Source organism: Ambystoma mexicanum, chromosome 2q (genome assembly GCF_040938575.1).
Source record: "Ambystoma mexicanum isolate Mex_15411 chromosome 2q, UKY_AmexF1_1, whole genome shotgun sequence".
Classification (NCBI taxonomy): Eukaryota; Metazoa; Chordata; class Amphibia; order Caudata; family Ambystomatidae; genus Ambystoma; species Ambystoma mexicanum.
This window is the reverse complement of record NC_090924.1, coordinates 1238646810-1238659527: the sequence shown is the minus strand read 5'-3', so window position 1 is coordinate 1238659527 and position 12718 is coordinate 1238646810. Positions and strand designations below refer to the sequence as shown.

Here is a 12718-nt window from a genome sequence, read left to right as displayed (position 1 = left end):
TGATATGGAGGGGTTTCTTTCGGCAAGGAGGCCAGCAACAACGTCTTTATACCGCTGCCGTTGGAACAGATTTTGCAGCTGGTGTAGAGAACAGAATATCGACCCTTTTTCATGTGGTACACCAATGGTTTTGTCCTTCCTACTATATTTGGCAAATTCAGGCCTTCAAGTTGGCACCATTAAGGGCTATCTCGCAGCGCTATCCATCTTTAAGCGCACTGCGGAAGAACCATCCTATTTCAAGTTACCCTTGGTAATACAATTTCTAAAGGGGGTTAACCAATGTTTATCCCCCAAGACCATTCCAAGTTCCCCTATGGGATTTAAACTTAGTCCTAACTTTCCTGATGGGCACACCTTTCGAACCACTCCATTATTGTTCGTTAAGATTCCTTACCCTTAAAACTGTTTTATTAATAGCACTTACATCTACTGCGAATTACAAGCTCTTTCTTGTAAACCCCCTCACACTATCTTTCACAAAGACAAAGTTGTCCTGCAAGTGAAGCCTAATTTCCTCCCAAAGGTGGTTTCTGAATTCCATATCACTCAGAAGATTACCCTACAATCTTTCTATCCTCCTCCTCACCCGGGGAAAGAGGAAGAGAGGTTACACAGGCTAGACCCTAGAAGGGCTTTAAGTTTTTACATCAGTAGACTAGCCAGGATAAGACAGGCACACCAGCTGTTTGTAGGATACACAGTTCACAAGCTAGGGTTACCAATAACTAAGCAGACCATTTCCAGATGGATCATTCTAGCCATTCTGGAATGTTATAAACTGGCAGGAAAAGAGCCCCCTCAAAACCTTAGGGCTCATTCGACCAGAGGTATTGCAGCTTCATCGGCCCTCAAAAGAGGTGTGCCGGTTAAAGACATCTGTGCGGCCGCTACATGGTCGTCTGTCCATACCTTTACACAATTTTACAACTGGGATTCCTCCTCCAGTCAAGAGACTAGGTTTGGAAGGGCTGTACTGCATTCTATTCATCAATAGAAGACAGCATGAAGTCAGTACTCCCTCCTCCAATAATAGAATACTGCTATGGGAGCCTATCTAAGATGAGGAATACGTCGGAGGACACAATCCCTTCGAAGAACAAGTTACTTCTTACCTTGTAACGTTCTTTCGACGGGATGTTCCTCCGACGTATTCCTCATCGACCCTCCCATCCATCCCCGCAGTTCTACTTCCCTTGTTGTTGCAGCTTACGCTCCTTCAGGGTGATTAGTTTAGTCCAGAAAGCATTCTTGTGGGCCACAAAACGGAACTGAGCAACGCGCGCTGCGCGCGGCCTTTATAGCCAGGATGACGTCGGCGTCGATACGGCGGCTGTCTAGGGACATCGACTCGGAGGACATCGACGCGCAGCACCCTCTAGAGAAAAAAAATTTCCGAGGCCAGCAGAGCTGGAAGGAGATATCTAAGATGAGGAATAGGTCGGAGGAACATCCCGTCGAAAGAACGTTACAAGGTAAGAAATAACTTGTTCATCTAAGGCAGTACACAACTCCACTCTTAGTATACAACAGTACCACCTGAGGACATTTGGTAGCGTAGACCGAGCAACCAGGCTTATTTTAGGAGGGAGAGAAGTCTGTAGCTTGGTACAAAGAAATTGTTGCATACATATGGCCCAAAGAAACACTGACACACTATGTATTGTAAAAATAAAGGTTTTATTTAAAATAAAGGTTTTATTTAAATACAACTAGGCCAAGATACATTTTGGGAAAGTAAGTACTATAACATATATAAACACAATTATAAAAAGCAGCTTAATACGTATGTATACAAACCAAAGTATAACCTCATTTAGATTACAATAAGCAGTCAACGTGAGTCAAACCTATAACACATTCAGAATGGCATTAAGCTATTCTTGGGGAGTAAAACCAGGTTAGGTATACTTTGAGAATACAATAAGTAATTCAAGGATAGTAGGCCCTATTGGTCCCAATAAACAGTGTTATTATAGACACACTTAATAAGACCAACACTGTTACAAGTATCTCTTGCAACATATGTAACTTTCTTCTTTTAAGAATGGATACTGACACATTCCAATGTTACTTTTTAGAGCAGTAACTTGTATACTTTCTGGGATGGGGGCTTAAGCTACTCAAGGATAGGTTTAAATACAGTAAACTATTTTAGAAGTGCAGTAAAGCAATTCAGGGAAAGCAATACCGAAGGTGTGTAATTTACCATGTACTCGTCGAAACACAGAGTGATTTCAGTCCAACAAAGATGAGGACTTTTTTTAATTGACTCAGCAATATTACATTTTAAGAAGAGCAGCAGCTGTTAAAGGTCAGTATAACATATTGGTAGATAAACATATTACACGTTCTTTCATAGGAATAGACCGTTTAACTAATGATACTTTTCCAAAGTGTAATATACAGTTGTAAGGCAAGTAGGAAATGTATGACTATTTTAGAAGTGTTCTAAAACAGTTCAGGGAAAGCATAACCCAATTATACACATTTTAGAATGGCAAAGCTATTCAAGGTAAGTAACCTATTATACTTTTAAGAGGGGGCTACACGCAACTCAAAGACAAGTGTTAACTCCAAGACTGTTTTAGAAATGCACTAAAGCATATCGGGAAAAGCAAAACCCAATTACACACATTTAGAAAGACGCAATGTATTTCAAGTTGGGTAAATCCTATTGGCAAGCTTTTACTCATTCACTTTAGAAATGATAAAACACTAGTAACACTATTGTTGTAATGTGACTTGTCTATAAATGGTTAATGTCCCATGGAATTATCCTCTGGCCACCTTCTTATGAGGTCAGAGCGTTCTTGTTTGCTTATGAAATTCCAATGTTGTCAGTTGAAGTTTTCTGTTGTTGTCTCTGGATATCTGGCTGCGCTGGGGGTCTTTATATCATATATCGCAATAAAGAACCAAAGATACGTGTACTGAAAGTGGCATCCTTCTTTTCAACAACTATTAATATTTAGAAGCGTGAATCACAATTCAAAGCTAGTAAAATAACTTTCTAAAGTATCAAAAATCAACTTAAAGTTAAGTATCAATTTCAAGGACACTTTGTAACTTATTCTGTACAAGACCAAAGTTACTAAACAGCTCCTTTACAAGTAAGTACTTTCAAGGCAAATGCCTTATTATCAAAGTCCTTCTTCCCTATTTCTTGAGAATGGCTTTTCTCAGACAGAAGAGGGACCCTCGTGGTCTAGGGGCCATCTGTAGGCAGGTCAGGATAGGTTTCAGTTGCAGGAAAGTCAGAGTACCAGAGGATAGCTCTTCAGACAAGTTGGTTAGGGATTTCACAGAAGACTCCCTATATGCGTTCCAGCATTAGGCCTGGCCAAACGGTATGGGCCATGTCCCAAACACTCGAATCACCCACTCAGCCTCACAGGATTAAGACCTAAGGAGAGTATTACCCAAGACAACACAGCACCTCAGCAGGAAATACGAGCTTCTGGATGGATGCCATCAGGATGCAGCAGCACAGTATCTAGTCCTTGGGTTCTTGGTCTGGAGACTGAAGAAATGGACACTGAAGGAAAATTGATGGCAGTCATCGATGGCAGAGGCTTCCAACAAAGGATTCTTTGCACTCTGGTGAGGGGACTTCATGGATTTGAATTCTCTCTCTGGAGGTCCAGCAGCAGTCGTTGCACTGCACTCAGCCACGAGGTCCCCTGATATTGGCGATTTGCAGCCCAGCAAGCTCACAGCATGTCTAGGGATGGCTTGTTTTGCAGTTCTTCTTGAGTCTAGTGGAGCTCAGCAGCATCTGGGAAGGAGGGGATCCCCAGGTCGCCTGGAAAGAAGTTTTAAATCAGGCTCTGGTTACACAGCAGGCTTTCTGGCCGGTGGAAATGGTTAAAGCTGTTGTTTTCTTAATTTTCGGATTTGATTCCAGTGGTCGACTCATCAGCAGCTTCCAAGATCTGAGTATTTGGAACTACAGCACAACTTCAACAAGCTCTCTCCGCACTTTACAGAAAGGGGATGTTAGGGAGAATTCTCAAAAATGTGTTAATTCCCTTCACCTAGAAACCCCCAGCAACTTTTCTGGGTTTTGAGGACTTTTGTTACATGGAAAGAGTATGACCCTTTTTCCCCACTGTTTCATGTATTTTGAAATGTGTATTTTACTCTTGTGTTCTTGGATTATGGAGTTTTTAAGATAACTTCATAGGCATCTTTTCATGTGTGTTACACAGTACCCTCCGTGCAGTGACACAGGGATGTCTTTCTAGACTTCCCAAACTAATTAACTACCTTCTGTGGGATAAACTGTTTCCCAATAAATGTAAAGTTAAATTGACTTCACTAGTCTTTTTAAATTCCTAGACCCAGCACACACTATCTTCCTATAGAGTGCTGGAAGGGTTATATAGCATCCCCTGCGTCTAAAAACTCATGTAGCAGTCAAATGCTACCCTTTCTATCTAAATGGCTGGTGGCAGTGGTTTTACAACAAACTACCATCATTTTTCCAGACCGCGAACACCGGTAGCCAAAAATCGCAGGAGCCATGTTTTTCAAGATGGCTCCTTAAACCCCTTTGTTTAAACGGGTCTCGGTCTTCTTTTTTCACCATTTCTTTTTGGAAAGGACCTTCTAGTGTTTGGTCCCTTTGTTTCCATGCCTTTGGCGTGCTTCAGGACTGAAGACTGCCTCTGGCGTCGGAGTGGGCAGGAAGTGAGGGAGGTGCCCTAAACTCCCTGTGCTTAGTATCCTAGGAGACCCAAATGCACTCTGGTGCGATTTGCTGGCTGACTGTGCGGCAAGGACAGCCACCCTGCTGGGTGAGTGGCAGCTAGGCTGGAATTAATGGGAGAAAACTGTTTAAAAGGCCACTCTCTTGGACTGGAAAGCAGAGTCGACCACTGGAACGAAAGAACCGAAGACGAACTGGAAGAGGACGGCTGCTGCAACTCTTGGACCGTTGGTTTGCCCTGTGAAGCCCTGCTGCAGGTCCGAATTGCCAAGTTCACCTCGACATAGAAGCCCCTTAAAGGACAACTTCTTCCTTTGAGTTGGTGGGACCCATCAACGTGTAAGCCACCTGGATACGATTCTCTGAGCTGGTTAGGATTAACCAGGGGGGAAGGACACCAGCTTGTGTGCTTGATGAACAGCTATTCGAACTGACTCAATTTTTTCAGCCTTTTTCAACGATCCCGTGCAGTGCAGGAGTGCCCCGACGTCCTCCCTCTTGTCCCCACGACTGAGGATCAGGAACAGTGAGATCTGCAGCAACTGCCAGGAACCAACGTCTTCATACTGTATCTTTTGCTTCATACTAAGGTACTGTGCCAACTGGATTGAGAGAACGCTTCTCTTGCGATGATAGTTCTTACAGGCCTAATCAGCTTGTGACCCAACATATGATTCTTTTTCGTACAAACTACGTTTGAGAACTTTGGCAAAGACTTTACCATTTGCTTCAAGAACTGCTCTTTCCTATCCAAGACACTGACTTTGGCCTAAGCCTATTGAACTGAATCGAGTCCTAGTGAACTAAAACTATTTGCACTGCCTAAGAAAGTATTTGTGATCTATTCTGCTAACTTGTGCCTTTTTACTCCCAATGAAAGTAACTGAAATGCCCTTTTGCTCCTATTTCAGGGGAGCTTAATTTGTTCAGAAACGTATTGGTTTGCTATTGAAGTGTGTTTGTTTATAATATTGTTGCCTTCTTCTAGTGAATGTTTTCTAAATGATTGTGTAATAAATTAATAAGGGTTTTACCAAGAAACCTTGAGTGTAAGTGTCTATTTGAACCACTGTGAATTCAAGACCCTTGTGTAACCTCCTGTACTGCTCACATTCCCTTTTGAGATGAGCCTGGCTGCTCAGCTTGCTACCACAAAACTGTGTAGTACAGATTTATACCAAAGGTTGGTTTTGTTTACACCTGTAGTCCTCATTGTATGTGATGGTCCCAGAGGGTACTGCATGCAATTCTGCCTAACGGGGGCAGTCTGGCTGCCTGATCAGGATAGCCAGCCCCCCCCGTGGGAACTGGTTCCTTTCAGGCAAGGTGAATGACAAAGGACTGCAGAGTTTTGGACTCCTCGCTTCCTGCCTTCTCAGACACTCTAGAGCCTCGGCGGGAAATACAAAGGATTTGCGGCGAAGACAAAATTCTAACCAGAGTTTTTCCTGCCTAAAATGGCAGAAAAAAACCCAAGAAACAACAAGCAAACGAGAAATGGCAAAAAAGGAGCGCAACATTGTAGCACAATTGTGTCCCTGCTGTGCACTACCGAGGCTGTTTTGACAGCCTGCGAGTAATAAGGACTAAAAGTGGTTTCACTGCCCACAGCCATTCAAGTTATCTAGTAATTGTAACAATAATATTACCAGGTAAGTAAGAAAGGGGATATATTGTCTGTCCCCAACACTCCACATAAAAGTGGGATGTGCTGGCTCACTATATAAAATGTAAAGGGGATGGGAATTCCTCTTTACTTCTTGGGAACAGTAGTTCACCCAAGAGGTAATAAGAGATATGAAAAAGAGAAGCCCAAAGGCAACCCAGCACCACCTCATTCAATATGCTGTGTGCTGCCATCGTAAATTACATGCAACCCAAAAGTTATACGAAACTGTAACTCCCATCACATACTATGGAGAGACATAAAAGGTCACCCATAAAAGAAGTAAAAGACTAGGTGAGAGGGCAAAAAGGTTCCAACTCACCTAGAGACAAGGAAAGATAATCACCAAGTCCAAGCAAAATGTTATGGGGTCGACACAGGTCTGGAAGATTTATCAAAATATGAAAGTCTTACCTTACACACATCAGTTGAGGTAGCATGGAATAACATGTGAATATCAATCAAAACGTCCTATAAAGCACCAAACCTTAAGTAGCAGCAAGGGTAAATAAAGCCTTATGGAGAAAAGACCCCTCTTCCAGAGCCCAACGAGAATAGCAGTACATTGCATACAAGGAGATCACATATTCAGTGCATGAGAATTGATTAGTAAAAGCGCAAACAGTGTTCCGCAGTGCACATGAAGACTTTATGCAAAGCAGATAAATGAAAACGCTATTAAGGATAGGTGCCCTTTTATCAATCGAGGAAAAAAACCGCATTAAAGCTAAACATAGTTTTACTTGATGGTTCTTTAAGCATCAATCCCTCTCTCTTCTCCAGTTCTAAAGCAGCCTGAGGTTTTATGGCAAACACGTCCATTCCAAAGTGGAACCTATCAGTAATTTGGCAGTGTCCCTTGAGCTGTCCTGCAACTATGACCATATCTCTCCCTAAATCTTTCAAGTCATTCTTCACATCCATATCCAGGCTCGCTCTGCTGGTTTATGGGCCAGCTTCTACAAGCAAGTCCCAATGCCTGTTTGTCCTATAGACCAAGGTAACAACACAGCACAACCAAATCATACGGGCAACAGCTGAGATTCCCTAGACTTGCACCAACCCACAAGGTCGATCTGACCCCACATCCCTGGTCTGGTTGTGCTCATAATAGTTGACCCTAAATCGCCTCTGAGCCCCTAGGTCTCCTACTTATCCAAACTCATTCTCTGTGCCCCAAGGCCTATGCTCCTGTGACTCCAATCCCACTACATGAAAACGCACCTCTGAAATTGACTTAGTATATTGACCCTGGTCATGAAAGCAAAATGAGAATGTCCCCTCCCCTTGTCACTGCCTTGCCACAGCTCACCATCGCAGCCAGAAGACTCCAGCCCCACACCTCCGGCATGAGTTCACGCACAATCAAACTATCCTAGGATTTGTTTACAAGTAAACCAAGAAGAAGTTCCTCTGGAGCTGCAGTCTGTGAAGTCCCTTTTATTGCCGAAAAACTGCTTTCCCCAATTATTTGCATTTTCTCACACCATTCATTACCAAAATTATGCAAAACGTTTCCCCAAAAGACAGTGTCCAGTTGGTCACCATGGCTTTCTCACTCATCTCCTCCCCCCAATCCCTGAGGAGGCCCAGAACCTTCCTTCTTTCCCACACCCACTGCAGTGATCGGTAATGCATGCTGTATATGAAAAGGTGTTGGAGGAAATTATTTTACGAGGTAAAGAAGGTAGGCATGGTAGAAGGGGCATTATAGAGAACCATGTAATTCAGGAGAAAAGAGCAAATGTGTGATAGAATGTGTAGTAAGATGTATGAAGTCACACTGGGGAAAGCTTTACCAATAGACCTGATACATTTTGTAGCATTAATTTTCTATTGCACTGGACACACATTTTACTTCATTTTTTGTTTATGAATACAGCTGTGGAATATGTAAAAAGAACCATGATCAGCACCTACTTTTGCTGTGTGATACATGTAAACTTCACTATCATCTTGGCTGTCTGGACCCTCCCCTCACAAGAATGCCAAAAAAAACAAAAAACAGCTACTGGTAAGAATCGGAATCTATGATTTGTTGACTTTTCTCCTTTTCTTGTATTCTTGTTAAACCCAATCAAGTTAAGTAAACAAGCAGGGACACTGATAGTTTCAAATGAAATAGAAAAATTAACAAACTAGCCGCTGTGTAAAAACGTCCCCAGGAAAATGCAGTAATGTGAAAATGTAGCCTGCTAAAGTTTCCATTCACTACAAGCAAGCAATGCAAAGTGTGAACATGTCAGTAATATGGTCCCCACAAAACTATATTTAAATACACAAAAGTACAAGTATGTAACTCTAACAATGTCCCACACCTCTATAATCAAACCTACCCTATCACCTTGACTGCATTCCTGACCCTTATCCCTAGCTTCAATTCCAACCCTTATTCTACCCTGAACTCTTACCTAACGCTATCTTTTCAGTGCGCTAAAGTATTTCATTTACGTCTGACTCCATACAAAATGCCAAATAAATAGAAATTCTGATGTTTGTTCATCTGCTTAGAATCACATGCTGTGCATATGGTCCGACATCCAGTGGTAACCGCGGAGTATTGCATCTTGTCATTCGGGGACCGAAAGGGGACGTCGGCATAGGCGTGTCTGAAACACTATCCCTATCGTGACGTGTGTAGTTCCCAAAATCCCTCACGCGCCGAGGTCCCTCAGATTGTTTTTTTCCGCCCAGATAACTGGTCGCCCTATAGCGGAGCTCTTCATGAGACATAGTTGATCTTACCGAATTGTCGGTTTTATTCCCCGTTAAGTCACTTCCCCCATCAAGAACATCTTCAACGAAGACTACGGGGGAATTGTCTACGGCTGTGGGCTCCGGCGCCGAAGATCCAGCATTCGGACTTCCACGTAGTTGGGCCTTCTGGCCGGCCTACACAGTAGGGAGAGTTGGCTCAGGGTTTGCCATACTGTTATGTCTTTCCTCTTTTCCACTGCTTTCCTTTTTAGTCTGGTCACTCTTCCCTTCTGCTATGGAAAGGACTCCATTTAGATTCTGCCCTGTGTGTAGGGTCAGATATCCGTGGAAAGACGAGCACACATCGTGTAACGCTTGTCTCCCTCTAGAGCACGACAAAAAGCAGTGTTCGGTGTGTAAACTCCTAAAACCCTTAAGGGGCACCGGTTGAAGCGGTGGGCCGCGTACGGAATGTCACGCGTGGAGCCTCCCTCCCCTGCCGCGACACCAGCCGAAAGTGACGGGGGTACATCGGATGACAAAACGTCCAACGCGGACGTTACAGACCTTGAGGTGGACTATTCTAGGGCCGCCAATCCCGTCCCCGACCCTTCCAGGCTCGACTCCGGTCTTGCTACAGGGACCACACCCGGTGACAGGGGCATACAATCGCACCGCACAAAGCACACAACCCAAGCGCCTTCCTCGACGACTTCGTCGAAGAAGGCGACAGCGCCAACGGGTCCACCGGAAACTTCGGCGGTGCCCACGGATCGGTCTGATCTGAAGCCTTCCCCACATCTGCAGCAGCGCATGACGACTGGGCATAACAAACATAACAAGGGCGCTACTCCCCAAATTACATGCGCCGAAGTTTCCGTACAAGAAACTTCGACGGTTTCCAAGGCCCGTACAGACCCGAAAACTACAAGTAGGCCTCTACCCAAGAAGCCATCCGCTGGCCCTTCTGGAGCCGCGGAAGACATTTCCACTGCCGACACATCATCGGAGGAGTTGTCTCCCGAAGATTCGGTGACTATCCGTAAGAGCATCAATAGGATTGCTACTGCAGTGGGCCTAGTTCCGGTTCCGCCCACAGTTATGGGCCAATCCGCCGAAAAGTTTTCCACGGATTTGGAAGACGATCCCGAAGACTCTTATGGAGAAAGCCAGGTACCCTCTCAAGCACCCTGAGGAGATCCTCTCAACGCCTTAGGGCGGAGAACACGGTTCCTACTCAGCTAGGTCCATTTGGGTTATCCAAGTGGACCACGGAGCAATTCGAGGGGTGAATGGATCGGCTGGAGCAGTTTTTCAGGGTTTCTGATCAACCGCCACCAAAAAAAGCTCAGGTAGACCCTAATCCTCAAACACAAGATGTCCAACACCTAGATGTCCAACACCAAGTTGACTATCAAGAAGATGTCCAGATGGACACGTATAGAGACATCTATACAGAAGAAGAGTCCACTTTTCTGGACAACTTTGGGGAAGATCAAGGAGCAACGGACAACTGGGAGGACATCCAGCAGGACGATCACAACTCTGATATCGTTTGCCTCGACTCTCCCCCATCCACCGCGATTCGACAAGCTTCCCCGGCGGATGATCAAATGGCTTTCAACAACATGTTGAAAAAAGCAGCAGAATTCTTTAAAATAACCACGCTTGAAGCCTTGCCCGAACAAGATTTCGCGGAGAACAGTATTAATGAAAAGCCTCCGGCAAGCCAGTCTATCCCTCTCTTGAGCTCTGTAAAGAGACGGCTGGCCCCTTCCTTACTCACACCCGCTCAGACTAGGGCTGTGAACCCAAGGGTCGAAAAACTTTTCCGACTCTCCCCCACCAACACGCTTTATATCAAAGGACACTCAATCCCAGACTCGCTGGTGGTGACCAACACTCGCAAGAGAGCAGGGGTTCCCCTTGCCACGAGAGAGTCACCCCCGGACAAGGAGTCCAAAAGGTTGTATGCCTTAGGCAAACGGGTTACGTCGGCAGCGGCCTATAGCGTCCGGATTGCCAATAACACAACGTTACTAGCTAGCTATGTCGACGCCCAATGGAACCTACTCCAGGAAGGCCTTCAAGAGGTTCCGGAACCAACCAGAGCCAAGCTTCTCGCCATTGTCTCGGAGGGAATACTTGCCAATCAGAATGTGGTAAAGAATACCCTGGACACCGCAGAGACAGCAGGCAGGTCTCTCGCACAGGGTACTCTCCTAAAGAGGCATTTATAGCTGCGCACGTCGGGCTTCAGGCCTGAGACCCAGGAATCCATTATCAACAAACCCATCGAAGAGGCCAACCTCTTCGGGAATGCGGTAGACAATGCATTGGAGACAGCCAAGAAGGAGCACGAGACTATTAAGTTGCTGCACCAAATTTCCCAGAAACCCTCTACACAGAGGGGCAGTAATTCTCGGCGGTCCTTTCGAGGACAAACCCGCGCCGCTCAAAACAATTTCGGCACGGGCAACTTCAACTCAAGTCAACCGGCTGCAAGCCCCACTTACTACCCCCAGAGGGGTCAGAAGCGCAGAAAGAAATAGAGGCAGATGCTCCAATTCCAGAGGAGCGTCAACTTCGGGTCAGAAATAACCAACTAGTCCAGGTCCCCTCCCATGTCTCCCCGGTCGCGGGGGCGATTAACATCTTTCCTCAAGGCATGGGAGGTGATAACTTCAGACCAGTGGTCTTAAAGACGGTCACCCACGGTTACTGCGTGGTATTCGCCCGACATCCACAGTTCAGACCGCCGAAACATCGACACCTTTCACCGGAACATCCGCAGATCCTGATCCAAGATGTGGAAGCGCTGCTGGGAAAGGACGCCATAGAAGCCGTCCCGATTCTTCAGGTAAAGAAGGGTATCTATTCAGTGTACATCCTTGTACCCAAAAAGGATCTCACCATGCGTCCTGTTCTAGACCTGCGCCCAGCGAACAAGTTCATAAAGCCCCAGAAGTTTTGCATGGTAACACTGCTAGAGGTGATCCCATTGCTAAAACAGGGGGACTTCATGACAACATTGGATATGAAAGATGCATACTTTCATATTTCAATGCTGCCAGCGCACAGAAAATTCCTAAGGTTCGTGATTCAGGACAAACCCTACCAGTTCAAGGTACTCCCCTTCGGCATAGCCTCGGCACTAAGGGTGTTCACCAAGGTCCTGGCAGTGGCAGCGGCACACCTGCGCAGACTTTCAGTTCCAGTTTACCCTTACCTCGTCGATTGGCTCATCACGGGGGACTCGTTCGACGTTTGTTTTTCGAACACCCAAATACAGTAGACCTACTGTTCAGCCTGGGATTTTCCATCAACGAAAAGAAATCCAGCTTAGTCCCGAGCAAAGTAAAACAGTTCCTGGGGGCTCTAATTCTTACGGAAGACGGTCTAGTCTTCCCTTCCAGCGAGAGGGTTCAGAACATGCTCTCTCAGGTTCCTCAGTATGTAGCCAGTCGAGAGGTGACTGTACGCAAAGCTATGCGTTCGCTAGGGATGATGGCGTCATGCATATACTTGGTTCCCCACGCGCGGCTGCGCATGCGTCCCATGCAAGAGTGGCTGAAGAGCCAGTGGTGTCAGGCCAGCGGACAATGGGAAGATCTGTTAGTTGTCTCACCAGCCCCCGTTCTCGC

At 45.5% G+C, this 12718-nt stretch overlaps 1 protein-coding gene across 3 annotated transcripts in view; it reads left to right on the top strand.

Moving 5' to 3' along the window:
* PHF14 (PHD finger protein 14) overlaps window positions 1–12718 on the top strand; it is a 2413061-nt gene that overhangs the window by 946670 nt on the left and 1453673 nt on the right. For all 3 annotated transcript variants that reach the window (XM_069648631.1, XM_069648632.1, XM_069648633.1), the window contains exon 13: window positions 8260–8391. In XM_069648631.1, coding sequence (XP_069504732.1) covers window positions 8260–8391 — 132 coding nt within the window. The remainder of the gene's footprint in view (window positions 1–8259; window positions 8392–12718) is intronic.